This window comes from Leptidea sinapis, chromosome 22 (assembly GCF_905404315.1).
Source record: "Leptidea sinapis chromosome 22, ilLepSina1.1, whole genome shotgun sequence".
Classification (NCBI taxonomy): domain Eukaryota; kingdom Metazoa; phylum Arthropoda; class Insecta; order Lepidoptera; family Pieridae; genus Leptidea; species Leptidea sinapis.
In genome coordinates this window covers 1,266,417-1,293,342 of record NC_066286.1, presented here as the reverse complement: position 1 = coordinate 1,293,342, position 26,926 = coordinate 1,266,417, and the positions used below count along the sequence as shown (strand labels likewise).

The 26,926-nt window shown below is 34.9% G+C and overlaps 1 protein-coding gene across 2 annotated transcripts in view; it reads right to left on the bottom strand.

Moving 5' to 3' along the window:
* Nucleotides 1-318: 318 nt before the first annotated feature.
* Nucleotides 319-26,926, bottom strand: part of LOC126970982 (snake venom 5'-nucleotidase) — a 44,333-nt gene continuing 17,725 nt past the window's right edge. For both annotated transcript variants that reach the window (XM_050817146.1, XM_050817147.1), the window contains 11 exons: nucleotides 25,044-25,210; nucleotides 23,897-23,995; nucleotides 22,859-22,981; nucleotides 21,267-21,432; nucleotides 19,729-19,907; nucleotides 18,756-18,911; nucleotides 15,295-15,474; nucleotides 13,888-14,012; nucleotides 13,372-13,473; nucleotides 11,833-11,929; nucleotides 319-9,382 (listed from right to left, as the gene is read on the bottom strand). In XM_050817146.1, the coding sequence (XP_050673103.1) occupies nucleotides 9,302-9,382; nucleotides 11,833-11,929; nucleotides 13,372-13,473; nucleotides 13,888-14,012; nucleotides 15,295-15,474; nucleotides 18,756-18,911; nucleotides 19,729-19,907; nucleotides 21,267-21,432; nucleotides 22,859-22,981; nucleotides 23,897-23,995; nucleotides 25,044-25,210 (1,475 nt within the window). In that variant the 3' untranslated portion in view covers nucleotides 319-9,301. The remainder of the gene's footprint in view (nucleotides 9,383-11,832; nucleotides 11,930-13,371; nucleotides 13,474-13,887; nucleotides 14,013-15,294; nucleotides 15,475-18,755; nucleotides 18,912-19,728; nucleotides 19,908-21,266; nucleotides 21,433-22,858; nucleotides 22,982-23,896; nucleotides 23,996-25,043; nucleotides 25,211-26,926) is intronic.

Below are 26,926 nucleotides of genomic sequence, written 5' to 3'. Positions count from 1 at the left end.
ATCATACAGTGCAAATGAGTTCTCATCATTTATATATGGTAATAATACATTTTTTTATTCTCTTATTTTAGAAGTTATAGGGGGGGGGACACATTTTACCTCTTTGGAAGTGTCTCTCGCAAACTATTCAGTTGAGAAAAAAAATGGTATTCGAAACCACAATATTATCATTTTTGAAGACCTATCCATAGACACGTATGGGAACCCACAAAATTAATTGTTTTTTTTTCTATTTTTTGTGACAATGCTAATGCGGTTCACAGAATATATCTTCTTAACAAGTTTCAACACTATAGTTAGTTCATATGAACTATATAGTTTTGGAAAAAAGTGGCTGTGACATACACGGACAGACAGACGGACATGACGAATCTATAAGGGTTCCCGCAAATCCAATTTTGAATAAAAACATTTGAAATTGAATTAAAGACATAACATATGATCATGGTATAACATGTTAAAGATAGAAAACCATATAAAGCTATATAACACACGATAACAGTTGAACAAACATTAATTCTAAAATAGATTTAGCTAATAAGCTATAATATTGATTATGTTAACACCAGCTACATATAAAGCAGTAACAAATTTCGTGATATATTCGGGTCGAGTATAAGACCGTATATAGCGAACGACGGCGAAACAAAAGCATGAAAGAGAAAGACTATGACGTGTAAGGAGGCGTGTGAGAGAGAAGGCTTTTGTGCAACGTCGTTCTTTGTATGTGGTAAGAGATATAACATATTATAGGGCTGTAGACAAACACAAATGGAGCCGTTTAGGATGTAGTTTAATTGTGAATCTAAACCATTCTCGAATCCACCTAAAGACACACACCAATCACAAATTCACTGGAACACACAAAAAAAATCATCAAAATCGGTCCAGCCGTTTAGGAGGTAGTTCAATTGTGAATCTAAACCATCCTCGAATCCACCTGAAGCCACACAGAAAGTTTCATCATAATCGGTCCAGCCGTCTAGGAGGAGTTCAGTGACATACACACGCACACAAGAAATATATATATATATAAAGATATAGATAAAATTTTTTGGGATAGATTCTGACGTCACACTGCGCTTCAACCAATAGCATTGCGTTTCGATGTTTTATATTTCGCGCGTATTTATTGCGCTTTTGTATATTTAATATTAATAATTCAGCACAAATTTAATAAAAAAAAAGAAAATTTTAAGAAAACTTTAAAATAAAATAATAAATAATAAAGATTAGAAAAAATAATTTTTCCACTAAATATAAGTTACATGCATATACCCTATTATCATAACTAAATAATATAATTATTGTAATATATAATTCTGTATATTCTGGCAGTTGAGTTTTAATTCTAATTAATAACTATTGTAATAAGAAAAGGTTTCTTGATTTAAAAGAGTGGCAATGACTTTCTTGCTACTTCTTCTCATTAGCTCAACCCTTTACGAAGTAGCAGTAGATTCAATAAGAAAAAAATTTTTTTTGACATTCATAAGTATCATTTCTATGACCTACATGAATAGTGATTTTAATTTGATTTGAAACCACACGCTTTCAAAATATTTGTATATTCTCTTTGCATAGACCATGGAAATCTAAATTAACAAGGTAATAGAAATATACATGTTGAATTTGACTTTATTCAATGCTACGTACGCTTGCAACGTTACGGATATTTACAGACTTGTTATATACATTTGAAACACTCCTTACGTAGAAGATAAAGTAATATACTAGACTCGACAACATTGACTATAAAAATTTGCACAGGCTAGGCAATATACAACCCTATTACAATGGCATAAGGCCTATAAGCATAAGATTGTAGTCTAAAGCTATGAACGAAAGGCACTGCTGTATTGTATAAGTGGGCGGAGACTATCGAGAGCGTAATAGTATATTATGATACAAGCTAACTTGCTCATTAGGGCCGGTGTCCACCAAAGCGGAAAGGAGAGGAGATAAGCCGCAAAGCTGTCAGGCTTAAATTAGTCAAGTGATGTCTACGACAGGAAGACATTAAGTCGCTACAAAGATTATATTTTAACCTGCTTGAGGAAAAGGAATTAGAGGTTAAATAAACAATGAATTCTTCAATATTTAAACTATCGAAAACAGATTCTGGATAAGGCTAAGGATAATAATAATATATCTCCGTTCTATTGATCGCTTGACGCGGCACAAAATTCTATAGAAAAATGAGACATCTCTCTTCTCCGCTTGATCCATTTCCACCGAAGCTAAGCGGAGAGGAGATGTGGTAATAACGAAATCTGATTGGTTATTAAAATACATCTCCTCTCCTCTCCGCTTTGGTCGATGCCAGGCCTTATACACGCGGCTGTGGGCAATAAATCAGCCGAGTATCTGTAGAGTAAGCAAGTTTCATACGGACTTTTTCAACACACTTACGATGAAGAACCAAACATGTATTTACCACACAATTTTTTTTTTTCACGCACCAAATGATTACATATAGCCATACAGCCTACTTCAATATTATTATTTTAGTGATACAATGAATATATTTCATAATACATTAATGTAAACAATTTGATAATAATAAATGTTTTGTTTTCAAAAGTGTAAATGTATTTTCAGCGGTATAAAACATCTTAGTAATTTTGTAATGCCATTCAAATCAATCACAATACCGTCCAAAAGTAATCATTTGCGTAATTGCCGTATACCATTATTTCCACTTGCCCTAGTATTCATTTAATAGGTGACGATTATTTTATTGTAGGCTTTTATTAAAATACCTACAGTAATAATTGAACAAAACATAATTTTAACTTCGAATATTGTTAGTCAATCTTTTTTGTTTCATCAACCAAAGATTTTCGTTTTTTTGTGATCGAAATAATTCATTTCAATCAGCTGTCAGCTCTTGTATATAGAAAATCATATTTATCTAAAATCTGTCGGCAACCACGTCAGAACGAATAATAGGTAAAAAAACGCGACATTTTTAGTAGGCCTTTTTTATACTTAGGTTCGGTATCCACCAAAACGGAGAGGAGATAAGCCGCGAAGTTGTCAGGCTATTTCCACCATAGATGTGAGCTGTGTGTAGCGAAAATGTGGCCTGTGAGAGCTCTAAATTAGTTTAATGTGTTATTAAGCCCGCCTACACGCATCTCCGCTCCGCCGCGCCACTTGATCGCGCGACGCGGCACAAAATTCTATAGACAAATGAGACATCTCCTCTTCTCTCTCTCTCCTTGGTCTATTTCCACCCAAGCTAAGCAGAGAGGAGATATAGAAATAACGAAATCTGATTGGTTATCAAAAAACATCTCTCCTCTCCGCTTTGGTGGACACCGGGCCTTATCTCATCGGACTTGAGAAAAGACCGCGTTATGTCAATACCGTAAGCCGTTAAGGCTTTCCGAATAGATTTTAAGAAAATATTTTCGCATATTTTCTGCCAGGAGTAAATGATTGTATTATTAAATAATTAATGTATGTATAAGCGATGAAGATTATATAACCGCTATATAAGATTATGCACCGATAATACTGTAACTGAGGTAGATACAAACTTCTAACTTCTTCCTATCCCTATTGTAATTTCTACTTAAATGAACTCTTAATATTTTTTTACATTCGATTGCAAACATTTCCTGTCAACCGTATAAAATAAAATAATAAATGTGTTGACATTTTGAGTTGAGAAAGTGCAGGGAACCTAAACAGTTGAAAAAATTTCACTTCAAAATGAAGCTTGTTGGATTCTAAATAGTATATTACGCACCTAGGGAGAAAAGAAGGTCATTGTCAATCGCGGAATATATATATTATATAATGTCGTACTTATCTCACTTGGTGCGTATACGATTTTTTTCACACCTGGATGAAAAAGCTCGCTTTTAGTCCCTGTTACGAGGGACAAAAGTCATCTTGCCGGGAGATAATCGGCCACTTTTCTCCCCCGTACCAGGGACGAAAAGCGAAATTTTCACCGAGGTGGGAAAAAAAATATATCTATAATCATGAATTCCATGATAAGTATGTGACTTTGAAAGAAATATCGATTGAATTATTATTTAACTAAGTATTTTAATTTGTTAGAAATGATGTCGTACGTGTTCTAATAGCCCAAGATCCGACTTCGCTATATTTACGTACATATGTTTTTTTAATTAAAATATAATTTTTTATAGATTATTAAGAGAGTTATGGTTATAACTTCTATGCCTGTGAAGGGAGTAAGTATTAAATTTTTACCTAATTTATTAAAACGCCTTTAACTTTAAAATTAATGCTGAAATAATATCTGTACAAACATGGTTATGAAAAGAGTGCAGATAATACGAAAACCCAAACTTTTCAAGTTCTTAACATGACTCTTTCTGACATTAATTATAAATCATTTGGATCGGGTAAACCGTTAATTTCAAAGTGAACTAAATATTTAAAAAAAAATTACACAATTTTTATAAAAAAAAACAGTCATATTTTTATTGTTGCCAATATGTTTTCTATAGCAGTGATATGATAAGTATAATTTATAATCTAAATAAATAATAAATTAAAATAGGTATTTTAATTTATTATTTATTTACGCAATACTTTTATTTACTTATTTAGGTAAATAAGTAAATAAAAGTATTGCGTACTCATTAAATAACAGATAAAGTTACAAAAACGCATTCAAATCTTGTACTATTACGCAATATCAATATTATAACAATTGATAATAATGTAAAATACCGCTGAGATATATTTAACTCTTATGCTAAAATTAATTAATTACGCAATTAAATAGTCGTATTGATTACACTTACTTAGATTAAGGATTGGTCTCCGCTGCGCTCCAACTAGATACCGCACTACTTAAGAACTAGCTTTATTTCTACGGCAACTATTAGATGCTAGTAGTGTGCTTGGCATCTTTCATATTTTATAATATACGCTTCGTGTTATCTTACATTGAAATTAATAAAAATACAAAATACTTACTGTTGATATGTTTTACGAAGTTTCATTTTATTTCTTGTAGTATTATTTTTACAGAGTTTTATTAGTCAACCCGCCATTTTAGTTTCAATTATTAGCAAAGTTTAACAGAACATGTGGCACGCCAACGTCACACATTGTTCGAGACTGGCTCGAGTACGCCCACTTAGGCGTAGTATTACTTGCCGCACATTGGATCGCACCGGAGAACAATCTTTAATCTAAGTACACTTATAATTAGTATTTTGCACATGAGCATAAAAATGGAAGTGTCATTGTCATAATAATATACTGAAATAACAGTAATAATTAGTATAAACACTACAACTACGAATTGGAAGTAAATTTATTAAATCAGCGTAAAATTTACTAAGATTTCATGTACAAATAAAATTTGAAAAACAATATTTTATGAACGATGCGGGACTTGAACCCACGACCCCCGGCGTTCCGTGCCGGTGCTCTAACCAACTGAGCCAACCGTTCGAGTACCGCCTCGTTATAAAATTCTGTTTGCTCTGTTCAACTCTCAGGTTGTGGCTTCATTTCATGTAAAGGGACGTTGACTTAAATTATTTTAATTAAAAGATAAATATAAGATTTAAACGTGCTTGTGTATATACTAAAACACAATATTTTTTAGAATTTAATATAACTTAATTAAATTCCAAACCACGAAACATTGAACACATCAGACATCAGAATATAAACTCCTTAATAGGGGCGCGTTCACAACCTACGCTCTTAATGCAAGTTTTCACATGAATACCATTAAGAACCTTAGAGTAAACTTTTACTATCTAATGTATAGCTTTGTAATTAGTGAAATAATTAAAAAAAATGGCCGAGTAGTTTATAATTTTTTCCATTCCAGTATAATTATAAAGAAAAAATCTTTTTATTAATATCTTTAGTCTAAAGCACTTTAATAAATAGTTAAGCATAATAAATATAATATAGAAAATCGATCTAAATATATTGTAAATAGACACTCAATTAAATAATTGATACAGATTTCGTTGATAGTTTCTTCATAAGATTAATGTTGTTCGTGAAAATTAGAACTTAAGTATAAGGTAATGACTAGTTAAATATCTGTGAGTCACAAAACTCTGAATCGAATTATATAGCCTGGTTATTTCAAGCTAAGAATGAATCTACCAGTTTATCTACTAGTGGGAGGCTACTTTGCACATGATGCTGGCTAGATTATGTGAAGTGTGTGTGTGTGTGTTAGGGAAGCAGTAATGTGTAAGCATTACTGTGTTTCGGACTGAAGGGCGCCGTAGCTAGTGAAATTACTGGGCAAATGAGATTTAACATCTAATGTCTCAAGGTGACGAGCGTAATTGTAGTGCCGCTCAGAATTTTTGAGTTTTATTAAGAATCCTGAGCGGCACTGCATTGTAATGGACAGGTCGTATCAATTACCGTCAGCTGAACGTCCTGCTCGTCTCGTCCCTTATATCATAAAAAAAAACTCCATCTACAAAACTCTGGGTCATACAAATGTAAATCAAAATAAAGCGTAAACCGTACATAAGATACGAGTGGTAAACAATACTCGACCTTATGGCTCAAAATATAAAGACGATTTCTTTGTCAATAAACAGTGGTAGAATGTTCAAATTTTCGGGATCGAGGACGAGTATGTTGGAATCCCAACAACAGCTCAAAGGAAACCGCCTGAGGATGTACATTATACAGTTTGGTTGTAGGTGAAATAAAGTTCTTTAAAACCGCACTGAAGAGAAAATTGGGGACGTTGTGAGAAAAGGAGAGGTCCGAATACCCGCAACCCGCGAGCATGTATGAAAAGAGTAATGAATGTAGAGGAAGCGCGTGAGGTTTGTAAGGATTGAAGCAAAAATGGCATTCTATTGTCTCTGCCTACCCCGACGGGAACAACGCGTGAGTATGTGTGTGTGAAGAGAAAATATCACAAAGCTAGTTGAAATTGACAATAATAATTTCAATAAGTAATAAAAAAAAACCCATAAATCAGCAGGCCTACCATGAACTGTAAATGCGATTCAATTGACGACCTAAAATGATCTGCTTTGCGATTTCATACCACGACGTCATTAGAGCTATCCAATTTAGGTTGACATCAAATCAAGTCGGTAATTGAATCGCAAACTGTTTTCGCTCATTCATTCGTACCATGAGGTAATATTTCAACCTAAACTGGATAGCTTATGTGTCAAAGTGAGAGATTCAAAAAAAGTTGCTGCTTTCTCAGCGGACAGTGAATCTCGCTGTTAATAACATTAAAAAATAGTGAAAACTTACATAAAACATACAGAAAAGGAAAATTTGATTGATGAAAGATGAGATGAGAATACTGTTTTGGACTTTTTTGAAAAACAAAATACTCAAAATAAATAACGAAAATTAAAATACTAAACACAAGGCAGTAAGTCTATAGCCTGTTCGCAAGAACGAATTAAAAAAAATGTACTCTGTGCTCCTGTCAAATTAAACATGAATGGAGGTGCGTTCATAACTCGTTTTAATCCGTTTTATTTTGTAATTTCAACCTTTAATTTGTAATTCAAAGAACTAATATATATATAATTACTATTATTTAAAAAGGGCTTAATGGTTTATAATTTGTCGCTATAAAGCGCAATTTTAAAATGTATTTGAAGTAATTTCTCTTCAGTCGTACGTGTTTTTTTGACCTCGTTCAATGTCGATACCTTCCAAAAAGCGATCTCTTTAAATAGAACAAACAACGAAAACATTTTGTAATTACCGCGGGTATACACATAATATGACAGATATTGAAAATCCAATACGATATCAAGAATTAATTCGCGTAAAACTTACATAAATAATTAAGAAAATTTACACATTTATCACGACATTTCGTTAATTTCGCGATCAACAAGGTCAGGATACTATATTACCATTCGAATAAATTTAATCCTTTAAAAAGGAATTTGTATAAACTAATAATATTTTCGATATTGCAATTATTGATAAACCCTCAAATGATATGAAACCTGTTAGTTTTCATATTACTAACAAAAATCACATTGATTCTGATGATATGATCCAGCGATCGAAGGACCAAAATATTTTATAATGATTTTTGCGTGAGTTGTCGACGTACATTATACAACTAGACTAGGCGATTGGGGCCTATTATAAGTTCAAATCTAAGCAATTTACTATTATAGTTTGTTATTGTTGTTTTATTTAAAAAAAAAATATTTTGCTATGTTTACTAAATAGTCAATTTATATTTATTTTTAATGTTATTTTTCACATATTCTTATATCACACTTATTCAATTTTTTTCGTTTTAAAATATCCTTAGTGTCTCAACGTTCCTATATCATCTCTGCTAAATACTGTAAGAGTAAAAGTTTCATTTATTAGATGCATTAGTTTGCGTGCACGTACTAACAGAGGGCACTGAACTTTTGCAATTAGCTTAGCTTAAAATATATACATATATATATTTGATCGAAGCTTTTATTTAAATTATAGTGTTAGATGAGGCTACCGATTTAAGTTACACCTATCTACTTTTTAAATCAATTAAAATATTGTGTATAATATTATAACGTAACGGGATATTTTGATCTAACTTATTCTAAGCAAAATGTTATTTTTCAAAGTGATAACCCGCATTTCTGGGATTAATTAAACAAATTAAATTTGAATACAAAATTTATGAACGATGCGGGACTCGAATCCGAAGCGTCTCGCGTTCCGTGCGAGCGCTCTTCCAACTGAGCCAACCGTTCGAGTGACGTGGGGTACATAAATCTTGATATGTCCTGTTTAACTCTCATCCTCTACAGGCTCCATCTACAGGATCTACTTTAAAGTTGATAACCTGGTCAACCCCAATATTAGCAAATTGACTTGAGATGTCGCTCTTTCATTGTTTTGAAAGAAACAATTTCTTTGAACGGAACGCGAGAGGCCGTGGGTTCGAATACCGCATCGTTCATAAATTTTATTTTCAAATTTAATTTGTGTATCGAACCTGTTATTATAAACAATTTTAAGCAAGTCTTAAGACTAACCCCCTTATTCATAATAGTCTGCTAACTTAAAGCATTGCTAATTCTCACTCTGTCTTCTTCTATTGACCTAAGTCAGAATGAGAAAAAACACTCCTTAGCGGCTGTTTAAAGTTAGCGGACCATTATGAATAAGGGGGTTAGTGTTACTAAAATGGGTCGGCCATTTTTATGTTACAACAGATTTCTATTTCGATTAAAATATTCTGTATAATATGTATAGTTATCATTCACCGTGCGTAATAAGTGCGCTATAAATTGCTTTTTATATATACTATTCTAGAACCTTCATACATTTTTTATGGTGAATTTTCATCAACCTCCTTAATTATCGAGTCTGACTCCCATCTGGCACGCTCCGCTAATAACTCTTGTAGTTTCTGAAAAATAAAAAGTTGATATGAATTAAAATCGTATGTGTTAAACAAATTCAATTATTTTTATTCGAAATAAGATTTAAAATCACTTATTGAACGGCAAAACTACACCCCATTCGATAAAGTATTTTTTTTTATGGAAAAGGAGGAGAAACGAGCGTACGGGTCACGTGATGTTAAGTGATCACCGCCGCCCACATTCTGTTGCAACACCAGAAGAATCACAGGAGCGTTGCCGGCCTTTAAGGAAGTTGTACGCGCTTTTGTTGAAGGTACTCATGTCGTATCGTCCCGGAAACACCGCACAAGGAAGCTCATTCCTCAAGTATGCCTCAGACCTAAGAAGAACGGACGCAAGAAGCTCAGCGGGCTTCCTTATTTCTAAATAAAATATTGTTACAATGTAATATTGTACAATAAAAATTATTATTTAATAGTATGAGGGCGGTCGCTCCATTTCCAATCTGTGGTATCCCTAAGAAAAGTTGTATAGTAACCTATCGTAACACATTTGTTTTGTACATTTTCTACGATCAAGTTGTAAAAGCATATACATCGTCCAACAACCTGAAAGGGACTAAGTAACTCAACTTAGCCGAGTAGGATATAATAACCGGCTATGTTCTGCCTATATTTTTATATCTACGACGTCTACTGGCTAAATATGTAAGGGTTAGTATTTTTTTTTATTAACGCGAGTGTTACACATTTAAATAAAACTTTTTTAAAGGATTAAAACGCCTGGAATTGTAGCGTTTTTTTCAGGGGGACTAGAAAAGTCTTGAAACGTCGGGTTAACTAAATTAATAAAAATGTAACTTTTACGCAAATATCTAATGTAAAACCGTTACAATTACACGCATTATAATCCTTTAAACGTGTTTTTATTAAATATATGTAAGGGTTGTCATAAAAACTTGCTATAACATTTCAAAAGAAAAAAAAACGTATTGTGAGGAAACCGATACCTACAATAATCTTGAACTTAGATAATTTATACATCTAAATAGAGCCTCTTGCTGTAAGGCAAAGCATGACAACAGGCCAGGTTTATTAATTTAGTGTCCATAACAGGTACGTGTTACACCAGTCACTTAATTTTTAAAATGCCAGTGTTGCTGAAAATGGAGATTAACAGTCCGCCGCAATTTTTTTTGACGTATTCACAGTCTATCTAGACCAAGCATGTCTGAAGCAAAACTCTGCTTACGTGTCTATTAGGCAGAGTTTTCGTTCAGTTGTGTTTCGACCGCGCTTTGAATACAACGCCACGCAATGACAAAGTGTTCAGTGAAAAACTGTCCAAATAACAGTAAATCCAAACTTAAAAAGGATGGGATGTCATATTATGCCCATTTTGAATTAAGAAAATTGAGTAACTAACTTGACGTTTTTAACCATTTTGATAAATAATTACATTTCAATTGTTAAAACTAAATTTTATTGCCCCGTGTTCGCATGCGAGCTTCTAATGAGCGTATAAAATAAATAGACTTTGAATATTACTGCCACGAAATAAGGTGTTAATTTGAATGAATGTTTAACGTTATATTTATGCATATACAACGCCTCTCGGAAATTTTCTAAAGTGAAAACTTCTATAACGAAGTTGAGCACTATTCTTGGTATGGGTATAAAATGTTAAAATCGCTTCAGGACACGTGGCCTGATCGAAAATTGTTTTTTCTGACAAATAAACTTTTAAAAGTAGGTAAATTAATTAAAATAAACAGTTCTGAAGTGGTAAATATTTTATGTACTTAATATGAATTGTCATTTTTGTGTATTTATTTAATCACAAAAATGCTAGTAATTTTATTCTGATAAATAAAACAATTCGTGCGAAATTATCCCCTAATCATGCCAAAATATTCAAAAATTCACAACGTTAATGTTCAAGTTTTCACTTGTGCTGGCACTGCCGGAGTACATCCTGTATTTTTTTGATGATATTTTAATAGACGATTGAGTGTAGTTGTTTTTTTTATGAAAGTAAAGGAGGGACGAGCAGGACGTTCAGCTGATGGTAATTGATACGCCCTACCCATTACAATGCAGTGCCGCATGCAATTTTTGGGTTTTTCAAGAATCCTGAATTCTTGAAAAACCCAAAAATTCTGAGCGTCACTACAATTGCGCTCGTCACCTTGAGACATAAGATGTAAAAACTCATTTGCCCAGTAATTACACAAGCTACGCCGCCCTTCAGACCGAAACACGGTAAAGCTTACACATTACTGCTTCACGGCAGAAATAGGCGCCGTTGTGGTACCCATAATCTAGCCGGCTTCCTGTGCAAAGGAGCCTTCCACTGCGTTAATGTACGTCAACAATCTAGACGTATAAATTGACTAAGATCCTGAGCGACTATGCGTTTTTGTGTGTAGTGCCAGTGTTTGTCATTTCGTTTGACTCACTTTGTCACTTCTTGACATATGAAAGTGAACACTTACCTCTGGCTTATTGAGTATAATAATCCTATTCTCAATCTTGGGCGCAAGTTCGCACGCATTTTGTTCTAAATCGTCCAGCGAAGCACGACGAGTTAACCTTTTAATAAATATTGAACATTAATATAATAAATTATTTTATAACTATTAACGACAAAACGACCCTGTGTTAGAGAGTTATTAGTGTGGTAGGTCTTAATGAAACTTGTGATTGGCATTCATACATTGAATCATAAATCTCTGATGCAAATACTATTTTATGATCTACAGTAATGTGATACAATTAGATTGATTATTGAAAGGAATTTGTTACTGTAAAAGGTTATTTTAGATTAGTACTGATATAAAAAGAAACTGTTTATTAATCTAACAAAGTAATACAACTATCATTTACTTGAATAATAGTTATTTCTTAGTAAGTACAAAATTTTGTATTCGAAGTGAAGTCCTTGTTATGCGATACAATGACCTTTCTGCTAATCTCATACTAAATGTATGGGAGTGTTTAATGTCATAATTTTGAATACTTCACATTTGATTAAAAAAAATTTTGATGGCATTGTACTGATTAGATAAGGTATATATATCTGTAATAGTTACGGTATAAACACCTGGTAACACTTAACGATTATGTATAATTTTAGTTATTTATGCAACTGTTGTGTAATAAGGGGTATTAAAACACGAATATGGGTTTATTAATATATATACACGAATAAGGGTTTAATAATGACATCAAAAAGAATTCTAAAGGAATCAATTTTGAGAAAATAAATGCCTTTTAATGCCTTTATGATAATAGTATCACATGAGTGTTTTAATACCTAATTATCAACAATTGCATACAAGACCTAATCTACACCCATAATATGAATCCTCTGTTAAAGAGTCAGAAACAGCTTACTGCTAACATTAAAAAAGTCTGTCCTAGTAACCATGGCATCATCCAAACGAGTGTTGTAATAAAAACGGATGATATAATGTTGTATTGAATTTCAATACAACTCTCGTTTGGATGATGTATTGATTATAAGAACATTGGGTGTTTTAATGTTGGCAATAAGCTAACTGTTTTAGAATCTTTAATAGAGGATTTAAAGCATGGGTGTAGATAAAAGTCATTCGTGATAAAAGTCCGTAGGGGTAGGCAGAGAACAGTTCGTTCCACTTGCTACGATCCTTACATACTTGTTTCGCTTCGTCCACTTTCATTATTCCTTTCATACATGCTCTTTGGTTTTTGGGTACTCTTGACCTGGCCATTTGTCAATACGTCCCTGATTTGATCTTGAAACGTCCGCCTAGCTAACTACCTTCCAACACTTTCATTCACACTGGCCTTATACACTTTCTTCGTCAATCGTTCTTCATTCATTCTCTCGACATGGCCAAACCGTCTCATCTTCTTTCAGACCACAACGTTTCCTTATCTCACTATTTCTTACCCTGTCACTCAGTTTAACTCCTATCATACTTCTCAACGCTCTCATCTTCATCAAAGTCATTCATGATATTGTTTACTGTCTCTGTGGTTATATTTACCTGCGGTGGGCTGGCGCGGCGTCGACTGCGGCAGAAGACGCGCGACGAAGCGGCGGCGGTCCATCTAGCGAGCTATTCTCCAACATCTTCACTAAGCTGTGCCTGAAATTTATTTCAAAACATCAACTTCACCAGATGTAAGTCGTTTTAGGGCTGTATTACATCGGGAAAATATTATAGCCCTTACAGTCCGGTTTTAAAGGAACATTCATTCATGAATGTGGAACTTTTTGCAATGAATTTCCTTGCGCTGATTCCAGGTCGATATCGCTTTTTTTACAGGTACCCATGTCGTAACGTCCCGGAAACACCGCACAAGGAAGCTCATTCCAAAGCTTTGTAGTACGTGGAAGAAAGCTCCTTGGAAACCGCACTGTGGAGGATGATATCCTAACTTGTGGCGTTTCGTGCAAAGGTGGACTTGAATGTGAAGGTGAATTCTACGCATTTACACTTATTTTTTAGCCCCTGAAAGTTTATTTACATAATAATTTATCTCGTTCAGCTGCTACTCACCGCCTGCTGAGCGTAACAAGAGACTGCCGATGTTTCGAGTGCTTACTTCGTCCCGTACGCATTCTAATCGCAGAGAAGTGGTTCTGTATGGCCATGCCGATCTCGGGGCACATGTCATCGCTTACCTGTTCAATTTTTAATCGGAATTAAGAGTTTTTTTTATGAAAAAAGCGTAAAAACGAGCAGACACTTTGAATTGGAAAACCGAAAACACATTGGTACGCGGCAGACGATTAACAAACTGGGGGTTGCGCCACTGACGTTGTACAAAGTGCACGAATATATCGGGGAAAATGTGCTGGGGAAGGTCAGGTATACCTTCTACAATCAGACCAGCTTACACGCTCGTCGTCTTCTTGGTTTCTCTCTCTTTATTCAAATGAAGGCTCCTTTGCACAGGATGTCTGCTAGATTATGGGGACCACAACGGCGCCTTTTTCTTCCGTGAAGCAGTAGCGTGCCAATAATGCTTGCACGTATCGGTCTGAAGTTAGCCGTAGCTAGTGAAATACTGGGAAAATGAGAATTGACATCTTTGTCTTAGGGAGACACACTTGTTCGAGAATTGTGAGTGTCGCCATTACAGCGGCTATACAGAGGTGTGTACTTTTTGAGTGAACAAAAATCATGGAATGTCATTGAAAGCTTTCCATGAGCTATATTATGTATAATGTGTGTATTTTTATTTTATTTCTTTGGTATAACAAACAGTTCACACAATAAATTTTACAATTTCAAAGTACAGTATTAAATTAATTTCTAGTGAGAACCCACACCTTTACCAACAGGTTGATTTTATAGAGTTACGAGTATCTTAAACATAATGAATGAAAAAAGTTTAACAATAATTAAAGTAATATGTACGAAGAAATAAATATAAAACTAGACATCTTAAAACTAAACTATTTACAAAATTAATAAGTATAATGTTTTTATGGTCATCTTAACTATGTCATATATTATTTTAGTCGTATATAATTGTTAAAATACATCAAAATAAAAGAGTTCATGAGATTTAACATAAAAAAAATATTAATCCTGTTCACTCAAGATGTCATACACTTACTTTTTAAATTTTGTTTTTGTTGTAAAGAAAATGTCAAGATCTTGAAAAAGTCTGTCACGTGTGTCGACCAATCTGCGCAGAGGGACGCGTATATAGGGAAGTGAAAACTCTTTCAATGCGTTGAGCACTTTTTGGGTGAACAAAAATCATGGAACTCCCGTCATCTTCACCGAACGCTTTCCTTGAGCTATATGTCGATTCCATTTCAGTCGGAAGTCATTATTTGTATATAGTGAATAATGTCTATATTTGATTTTTGTTTACCAAAAAAGTGCTCAACGCACTTAAAGAGTTTTCACTTCAAAAAATAAGAAAATTTTGTTAAACATTAGAGTACCAACCAGCACAGGACAATCCGGTAGCATGGTGAATCCATCATTCCCCGCGTGCAAGTACTGTTTGATCGCCAGCCGGTACTTCTGTTCCCTCTGGAGGTACTCGTCACCGATCTTCACAACTTGCCCGGCGACCCGCGACCCGGGGGGCTGACACGGGTCGAACGCGAACGATACACCCGCCACCTGTTCAAATTATTTGTAAAGCATACATCGTTGTTTGTGAATTTGGTAGAAACTACCATAATGTTAACACAACTACTCGGCAAAGTCGAGTTAGTAAGTCTTTTGTGGAGCGATGTATATGCTTTTATAACAAGACCCCAGAAAATATTCAAAACAAATGTATGACGTTATTCAAAAGAATTAATTTACATATATTATTATCAAATAGACTAATTCATTTTGTATTGAAAAATTCATTTAAACTATAGAAGCACTTATTTGTTAACCACTGATGCAGTCTTCTTTTAAAAACTTTGAACGGTAAATCTTTCAATTCATTGGGCAATTTATTATATATTTTCACAGACATGCTGAAACAATTTCTACTAAAAGATGCAGTTCTACAGAAGGGCATTATGAGTTTATTTGGATTCCTTGTATTTAAAACCTTCTGGCTTTTTTTTGTATAGAAATCAAACATATGTTTTTGAACAAATAGGCTTATTTCATAAATGTATAGGCATGGCAGCGATAGAATTTTCAATTTTTTAAATAGCGGTCGACAAGAATCTAGGGGGCCGGCTCCACAAACCGCCCTGATACACTTCTTCTGTCCAATAAATAAATGCCCTATGCTCACCGAGTTGCCCCATATGACCAATCCATATCTTAAAGCTGAAACCACGAATGCATGATATGCCATTAGCGCTGTTTTTTCACCTATTGTTTTTGATACGCGTTTGAGGACAAATACATGTTGGTTAATTTTTTTGCTAATTTTGTCAACATGTGACTTGAAGGACAAGTTGCTGTCTAAAGAAATACCAAGAAAATTGACAAGTTGTGCTTCTTTAATATTCTCATTATGATAATTAACATTAATATCTTTTCCTTTCCCATTCTTATTATAATACTGCATATACATTGTTTTTTTTATATTTACAGTCAGGTTATTTTCAGTAAGCCACTCAATTGTGTCCTTTATTGTTTTATTAATTTCTATATCATATGTCAATTCATTGTTACATTTAATTACAATAGAGATGTCATCAGCAAAAAGAGTACAGTTATTAGTAGTAATGCTAGGTAAGTCGTTTATGTAGATTATGAATAGAAGTGGACCCAATATACTTCCTTGTGGTACACCTTTTGTTTTAAGTCTAAGTTCTGATCGATAAGGTATTACTTCTTGTTTATTATTTAATTTAGCAATTTCAACGTATTGAGTACGGTTTGAAAGATAACTTTTAAGCCAGTCATTTGCTAGACCTCGAATACCATATTGAGCGCATTTATCTAATAGTTTTTCATGACAAACATTGTCAAAAGCTTTGCTCATATCAAAAAATACTGATGTTACTGGAATTTTTGTATCCATGCATTCCGATATTTCTTTTATTAGCGAAAAACACGCTAAAGTTGTTGATTTTCCTTTTTGGAAACCATTTTGTTCCTTCAAAATGATATTATGTTTAGTTAAAAAAGATGTTAATCGCTTGTGCAGTATCTTTTCAAAAATTTTTGAGATAACAGGAATGAGTGTGATTGGTCGATAGTTGTTAATATCCTTTTTATCACCCGCTTTGAGTAAAGGTGTTACTTTTGCCTTTTTTAAATTTGATGGGAAAGTACCTTCTTCAAAAGATAGATTTATTAAGTAGGCTAGGACTGGAGCTAGTTCCTTTGCACATTCCTTTATTACCTTTGTTGCTATTTCATCGCAGCCCGTGGAATTTGAATTATTAAGTGACTTAATAACGGTTATTATCTCCATTTCATCAGTTGGCATTAAGAAAATATTTGAATTGTTATGTTTTAATTTATATGTAGGTTTTTTATTTTTTACATTTTGACTTTGACTTTGTGTGACTGTATTTATAAAATAATTATTAAAAATAGTAGCAATCTGAGTTGGATTATTTATAATTTTATTTTCATATTTAATTTCATCGATACTTCCTACATTAGAGTTAGTTTTATTTTTAATCACATTCCACGACGCTTTGCATTTATTTTTCGAGTAAAGTATATATTTGTTGTTACTACTTCTCTGAGCTAGGTCTATACACTTGTTGAGAATCTTTGAATAATTATTAAATTTGTTTTTGTTGGCAGGTATTTTATTCTTATAATATTGATACCTTAATTTTCTTTTTGTTGCACATGATTTTTTTATACCTCTGGACAACCATTTTATTTTTGAATTTGAAACATTAATTTTATACTTAAGAAGAGGAAAACATAATTTATAAAATATGATTAATGTATTGTAAAATTCATCAAAAGATTCGTCCAATTTCTGGGCATCATACACGTCTATCCAGTTAAAGACTTTTTATACAGTCCTTAAATTTGTTTATGTTTTGATTACATAAATCTCTTTTGAAAATTAACTTATACGACGGTGTTGAATTATTTATTTTTGTCGGTACTACTAAGAATTGTGCTGTGTCATGATCCGATAGGCCTAACTGACGAATCTCCCCTGTGGCATTTTCTATATTACTAACAAAGAGGTCAATACAGGATTTTTGCCGAGTAGGTTCATTAATATGTTTAAAAAAATTATAATTTCGCAATAAATTTGTAAACTCCAGATTCGTTTTAGTATTTTTTAGAGTGTTGATATTAAAATCACCAACAATCACAATATTACTGGTCTCCCAATATCTTAATTTGTGTAAAAGTAAATCAAGCTTATTCAAAAATTCAGCAACGTTCGAATTCGGCGTCCTGTATAGACATATTACAATTAATTTGTGCTTTGGTATTCTTAAACCACAACATTCGAAAGAATATTCTACACATAGCTCATCCATGACATCAAATTTTACAGCCTCAATATAGTCTCTGACTAGAATGCAGACCCCACCACGCTTTTGCTTAAGTCTACAAAAAGCAGATACCATTGTATATCCATTCAACTTAATATTAGATCTGTTTTCTGCATTCACGAATGTTTCGGATAGACATATAACATCTACTACTTTTCCATTTTTGTTAAAAAACGTTCGTGTGGTAAAGGTTACTACAACATACATTACATTCTTAATGTTACAACAGATTGGGAATGGAGCGGCCAACCCTCAGGCTATTAAATAATAAGTTTTATTGTACGATATTACATTGTTACCATATTTTTTTGAGTTTCATGCGCCCCCTCTTCTCAAGTCTGAGGCAGACTTTTCAATATTTAACAGAAGATTCAAGGCAGAAAAAGGCGCCGTTGTGATACCCATAATTTAGCTGGCATCCTGTGCAAAGCAGCCTTCCACTGGTAGTGTAGTTATTGTAATTTTTACCTGAGGGAACCTTCCTTCGAGACTTGGATATTTGCTGACCGAGTTTTCCAACACCTGTAGAATGACGTCACCGCTCGCCTCGACAACTACCAGAGGATCCCTCATGGGTATTATTGTTGACAGGTCGCGAAGAGTGAAGTCACCTGCCGGGTGGACCTGAAAGAAAACCGTAAATACTATTACATCCTCTCGTTACAAAAGTTATAATTAATCTACTAAATATAATGAGACACTAGAGAATAAACCAAGAATATGCAAAATGTTTACAAATAGACATCTTGTTTATGATTACTTTATTCGGACGTATAACGTTTCCCGCGTATATTTGCAAAGCTGCGTGACGTTTGAAAACTTTTGAACCATTGTATTGACAGTGTTGTCTGAGATCAAACAAAGTTGAGAACATTTTCTTGGTTTATTTTGCGGTATAAGTTTAAACGAAGTTTACTTTGTTAAGCCGTAAGTATCTCATTTTGTATTAGATAAAATAAAAAATTCATTGTATGGAATTTAGGCACCAAGAGCTTGCAAATCAGATTTGGTCGGTATAAAGAAAAGTTCTGAAAAGACGAAAAGTTAGACGAAGGTTTTCAACTACAGTGTTTTGCCAGTGATGACTTACGGCACTCAGACGTGGTCGCTAACTATGAACCTTATGAGAAAGCTCATGGTCGCTCAGAGGGCAATGGAGATGGCTATGCTCGGAGTTTCCCTGCGAAAATGAATCAGAAATGAGGAGATCCGTAGGAGAATCAAAGTTACCGACATAGTTCAAATGATTGCGAAACTGAAGTGGCAGTGGGCAGGGCACATAGCTCGAATCAAGGGAATACGTTGAATGAGGGCAGCGCACGACCGATCGTCGTGGAAATCTTTGGTGGAGGCCTTTCTCCTGCAGTGGACGTCTTCCAATGATGAAGAAGAAGAAGAAGAAAGTAAAGTTAGTGTTTAGTTAAGAAAGATAAGAACCAACCTGGTCAGATCTGAAGGTGCCTGAGTTGAGGAGTAGCAGATCAGCGCCGGTGGCTGCCAGTAGAACGTCGCACACCCAGTTGCCGAGGTTACATTCCTGCTTGCGGATACACGAGAACCGCCCTTCCAGCGGCACGCAGAATTTGCCCAGAACTTCGTCCATTTTACCCTCAATCATCGCTGAAATCACCGTTCTTCTTTGACCAAAGTATGTTCAAAATTATTTGTATTTTTTTAAAGTGATGTCCCTCACCTCGTATTAATTATATAAAATTAAATGTTTAACCAAAATTTATGAACAATTGGGGGCTGGGAGCGGGACTCGAAGCCACAACCTCTTGGGTTCCGTTCGAGCGCTCTTAAATACCGAGCCAATCGTTCGAGTGACTTGGCATGTCTTGTTCAACTCTAAGGTTGTGGCTCCATCTACACGATCTACTTTACAGTTGATAACCTGCTCAACCCCAATAATTGCATATCAATAAATTGACTTGAGATGTCACTCTTTCAAATCTAAACATTTGTTATTTAAGGTTAAATTTAATTTATATAACACTACCGCCTACATTATCTTGCAACACCAGAGAATTTTTATTAGGGTAACCATGTTGTATTGAAGTTAATACCATAATTATGGGATAGAAGACCCTTTAAAGTCGTCGATTGCGATCTCGTACTGGAAGACGCAGTGTTGGTAGGCCACATTGCGGTTCATCTTGATCTGGTAAAGATCGCCGGGTTAGGCTGGATGAGGGCAGCCCAGGACCGATTGTCGTGGAGATCTTTCGGGGACGCCTTTGTCCAGCAGTGGGCGTCTTTCGGTTGAACTACATATAATGGCACAGGAGTGTATTAATTTTTTAAATCATGTAAATTTAGACAGCAATAAGCGCTTTTAATTTAAATTCAAATTATAAAAAAAAAACAGGGTTGTCCGCAGTAGTGAAAACTTGAACATTAACGTTGTGCATTTTTGAATATTTTGGAATGGTTAAGGAATAATTTCGGATGAATTGCTTTATTTATCTTTGTTTTATTAAAATGACAATTTATAGTAAAAAAAAAGGCCTCTTCAGAACTATTACAATTATTTTACATTATAAAGTTTATCTCTCAGAAAGGTCAACTATCATCTATAGTTTCAATGGCTGTCTTACGAATTTTCGATCAGGTCACGTGTCCTGACGCGAGTATAACATTTTATACCCTTCCCAAGGAAAGTGCTCCGTTAAAGAATATTCACTTTAAAATTTAGAATAGCAATAAATGTTTTTAAGTTTTAATTTTGGAATGGGAAAGGAGGTGAAACGCTCGAAAAGATCACATGGTGTTAAGTGATCACCGACGCCCACATTCTCTTGCAGCACCAGAGGAATCACAGAACCGTTGCCGACCTTTAAGGAAGGTCGTATCGTCCCGGAAATATAAGGAAGCTCATTCTACAGCTTTATTGTACGTGGAAGAAGGTTCCTTGAAATTTATATAACTTTAATGTTTTTACTTCCAAAAAAAAGCAGGAAACTCTCAAATTAAACCCACCTGAATACTTCTCCACCTTTCCTTTTAGTACAAGGTCTTCTGCAATGCTACTGTTAATCTTAACATCAGATATGTCAACGCGAGGGCTCTCTCCAGAGAAGTTAATATTGATCTTGCTGAACTGCCGGAAGTCGGTGCCACTCTTGACAATATACTTGTTGTTAACCTGTGCATTAATATTTATTTTTGGTTAATATAGGACTCTGGTAGACCCAAAGATTATTTTCTGTCCAAATAAAAAAAATGTATACTTCTTGGTTTCAAAATCAATAATCATGGCACCCGTTCGATGACATCAGGCAAACTTGAAGTACCTAGAGTAAACAATTACTTTGGCGATAGAACTTTAAAGAAATGAATACACCATATCTGCTTAATAGTTTGCCAGACGACATCCGACGTGAACCAAACAAAAATAAATTTAAAAAACTATTAAATCAATATTTATTGTTGCAGTAACATTTGTAAAATAGGCTTTTAGATTTATTTTATGAGACTCGCTCGATCCTTTAGACAAACTGTGTAAACAGTTTTACAGGACTTTGTATTATTTTAAGAAGAAACTGTATATTTATAAATAAATAAAAAAAAAGTGTTTTTGAAAAGAGCAAATCCCCTTGGATCAAATGCCTTTGAATTTGAATGGGCCTTAATGTACTCCACTGTCTTACAATATCAATGACCCAAAAGGCATAAAAGGCATTTATTTTCTCAAAATTGATTCCTTTAGAATTCTTTTTGATGTCATTTCTTATACTACTAGATACTACTACCGCTTCGGAAACAAATGGCGCTCTGAGAGAGAAGAAGCGGCGCAAGAAACTCTCCCAGCATTCTTTTTTTGCGCTCTTTTCAATAAAAATATACAATATTGTACAGTCATTTCAATGTCAATTCTATCGCTATAAAATAATCACAATCTAGTCCCAGGCTGTCCGATCATTTAGATATTCAGCAGTGGATTAATAGGATTTACGACAAAGCCATTTTTTTTATAAAACATTTAAATTTATTTATAGATAATGCCTGAACAGTGGCTGGGACTTTATTGTAGAAGTGTATACATCTACCCTTAAAGCTATTATGTATCTTATGAAGCCTACTAGAATCAGTTACAAGAAAATGGTGTAATCAAGAATTCCACTTGTGGAAGCGTCAGTAATGATCGAGATTGCGCAGTGGGACGCTCCTTTGCACAGGATGCCGGCTAGGTTATGGGTACCACAACGGCGCCTATTTCTGCCGTAAAGCAGTAATGTGTAAGCATTACTGTGTTTCGGTCTGATGGGCGCTGTAGCTAGTGAAATTACTGGGCAAATAAGACTTAACATCTTATGTCTCAAGGTGACGAGCGCAGTTGTAGTGCCGCTCATGAAAAAACCAAAAAATTCAGAGCGGCACTACAATTGCGCTCGTCACAACAATGTTTAGACATTACTGCTTCACGGCTGAAATAGGCGCCGTTGTGGTATAATAATAATCATATAGCCATAATCTAGACGGCTTCCTGTGCAAAGGAGCGTCCCACTGGTAATTAACGATGGGCAATTAATGAATTATAAATGCAGTGAAGTAGTATAGTAAAGAAGTACCTCAAGAATCTCGTACACGTGATCATGCCCTCCCAGAATCAGATCGATATCGTTGGTACTTTCAGCCAACTTCACGTCGTTCGGTGTTCGCATGTGTGTGAGCGCTATGACGTACTCACAACCCTGCAATACAAACACGCAAACTACAAATTAGTATAATATAATATAATATAATATTGACACAATTTTTACACAAACTATCTTGCCCCAAGTTAAGCATATACAGCCTGTGTTATGGGTTACAAGACAATGATATATTTAATACAATATACTTACTTAAACATACATAAAAAGATACATAAATACATTTAAACATCCATGACTCGGAAACAAACATCCATATTCATCATATAAATGCTTGCACCTACCGGGATTCGAACCCGGGGCCTCTAGCTTAGTAGGTAGGGTCGCTAACCACTTGGCTATACAGGTCGTATTCATAAACATTTCATAAGTATTCACTAAACTGGGATTAAATATACAAACTAACTCGAACCCGCGCCTCTCGGGTTTCGTCCGAGCACTCTTACGAACTGCGCCAACCGTTCGAGTGACGCATCGTCTGTTAAATCTTGGTGTTCAACAACAGATGGAGCCACAACCTGAGAGTTGAACAAGACATACCAAAATTTACGATTGATGCGCCACTCGGACGGTTGGCTCAGTTGGTAAGAGCGCTCATCCTTCATTCATTATATTGAACTGTCTGTCAATCACACAGATTTAAATGGATTTACTTGTGGCAAGTTATACTAGAACGTGATGTTTTTTAAGTTTAATTTAATTATAAGAAATTAATGGAGAAATATCACAAACTGAGTGTTTATCAAGATATACCAAAATTTACGATCCATGCGTACTGGAACGGTTGGCTCAGTTAGTAAGAGCGCTCGACGAAACCCGAGAGGTCGCGGGTTCGAGTCCCGCATCGTTCATAAAGTTTGGTTACAACTTTAATTTGTATAAGAAATATCATTACAACGAAATGAATTGTCATTCAAATCAGGACCACTTGTTCCAATAGTTAGACATAGGTACCTCTTGTTTCAACTGTGAAGCCAGCTTCGCCCCAGCCTGTTGGAAGTCAATAAACGTCACTTCCTCTGGGTTTATGGTCGCCAGGGTCTCCAACCATTCCTGAAAACATTATATTATCCTAGGAAATTTGACAATGTTCATAATATATGTCTATATATTTATTTATAACGTTACAAATTTACATTAATATAACAGCAAACAAAAAATCACGAAGATTTGTCCGGATTGCTTACACGAGTTGAGTTCGTAATGATAAATAAAATGAACCAACACCAACTCCATAAATAACAATAATCGTATCTAGAATTAGATTGTATAATATAAACACGCAACGCAATTATTTTTTTACTCTTTAGTCACTTACATTTAGTGTTTAGTTAAACATTATATATTATGTTTTCGAATGGTTTTTCTTGAAGTCGGTTGCAGCAATGAACGTAAGAGCATTGCTATTTAATTACAGACAGTTAGAAATACTGCCATAGTACGCACCCTTACTATAAGTCGTTAAGGAGTACCATTGAACATCATATTCGACTACGACAATTACTTGACCATAACGACGTTACGGTAGGTGATTCAAATATCCGGAGAGCATAAAAAGATTTGGCTGAGTATCGTTTATTTGTTCTTAAGAATTGAAGAGTTCTGTTACTTTGTCATGGATCCCATAATCAGAATCTAACTTCACTCTCAATGAACCTTTGAAGTATATAATTTCCAATAAAAAAAGAAACATCGAAATTGGTTGGCGTGATATATTGAGATTTTCGTCCATTTTTCGTGCACATACTATAGAAATTTTAAGACTCTTATGGTTTTCTCAAGGATGCCACTGTCAGATCTCGACCAAATTGCAATGGGATCACACGGGATACTCCAGCTTTAAAATAAAAATAGATTTATCTTATATATTATAAAGTTCTGAGGTAAAAAAAAATACCGACGAAATGAGAACCTCCTCCATTTTTGAAGGCGGTTAAAAATTATCTTTAGTCAAAGTACGAATAATATATTTTTACTAATTCTTCTGATCTATTGTTATTTGGAGTATCTATTGCATTTTTTCTGCTCAAACCCATAAAGAACCATTAATTTCCTCTGGAGAAGCTACAGACAAAGAGCAGGTCATGTTTATTGCGTGTACCTGTTCAACTAATCCAATGAGTCCGATCTTGTGCCCGTTGCAGATAAGCGCGTGGGTTATCTTGCCATCCCCCAGCGGTCTGCCCGTCTCGTTGTCGATCACGTTCGACATGAGCCATGGGAAGCTGCACTGCGCCACCAGACCTGATAGCACATCTAGACCGAAGTCTGTAGGAAGAAATATGGTATCGTAAGTACTTAATAATAATATACTGACGCAATTGTATTTAAATATAAAAAAATATTTGTAACAATCCACCACACACTAAAATAATAAATATACAAAATACAAATATTTATTTATTACAACAAACTACAATCAGTGTTGGGGTCTCCTTTTAAGCAAAGAGTTGCCTGTAGTAGGAAGCCTCGCTCTTCAATAGCAAAAACATAATAATAACGTGTAATAATAAACAAGTTAATTAACTAAGGGAAACAAATCTATCAACAATAATAACATACTAAAAATTGATTTATTTGTAATCTAAACTTAATGTGCTGTGTGTGTGTGTGTGGGTGTGTGTATGTATGTATGTATGTGAACGAGTGTGTGATTGTATGTATTGGTGAGTGTGTGTGTGTGTTAGTTTGAAAGAAAACTTAAAGATTTAGTACCTAACTATAAGTAAAATCCCCATTTGCCGTATCACCGCTCTTCGACAACACTTCCCTTAAAGCCTCGCCTAGTATCGGAATACTGGGACTCGAAATCTCGAGCGATTGCCAATTCCGTGGCCATCTGGAGGGCAAAGCCAAATTGGCTTCGAAGAAGCTGGGCGTCATCAATAGAGCACGGCAATACTTCAAGCCGGCCCAAATTCTAGCGCTCTACAAAGCGCAGGTCCGGCCACACATGGAGTATTGCTGTCATCTCTGGTCTGGCGCACCCCAGTATCAGCTCGATCCATTTGACCGCGTGCAACGCAGAGCAGCTCTAATTGTCGGGGACCCAGTGCTCTGTGAACGGCTAGATCACTTGGCGTTGCGTAGAGACGTCGCTTCATTGTGTGTCTTCTACCGCATTTACCACGGGGAGTGTTCCGAAGAGCTGTTTAACCTGATTCCTGCCGCTGAATTCCACCTTCGCACGACACGTCACAAGTTAGGATATCATCCCAACCATCTGGATGTGTTGCGGTCCTCCACAGTGCGGTTTTCAAGGAGCTTTCTTCCACGTACTACAAAGCTGTGGAATGAGCTTCCTTGTAAGCGCGTACACCTTCCTTAAAGGCCGACAACGCTCTTGTGATTCCTCTGGTGTTGCAAGATAATGTGGGCGGCGGTGATCACTTAACACCAGGTGACCCGTACGCTCGTTTGTCCTCCTATTCCATAAAAAAAAAAGTAGGTTTTCTGTGTCTTCATAATTAAATGACCCTATCCACTAAATTATTATTTTCTTGCATTCATAGTATGATTTTTCATATATTTTGTTTAGTTTATTTATTTTGTTATACAGTAAGGCCGCACGTTTTTCATATAAGGAATAGTTTTATGTATAATGAATGAATGAATATAAATACGAGTGGGTGACTCCTTTGCACCGGACGCCGGCTAGATTATGGGTACCACAACGGCGCCTATTTCGGTCGTGAAGCAGTAATGTGTAAGCATTACTGTGTTTCGGTCTGAAGGGCGCCGTAGCTAGTAAAATTACTGGGCAAATGAGACTTAACAGCTTATGTGTCAAGGTGACGAGCGCAATTGTAGTGCCGCTCAGAATTTTTCGGTTTTTCAATAATCTTGAGCGGCACTGCCTTGTAATGGGTAGGGCGTACCAATTACCATCAGCTGAACGTGCTGCTCGTCTCGTCCCTTATTTTCATTAAAAATAACCTTAGTTTCATTTAAAAAAATATTTTTAAGTACGTACAAAGTGATAGG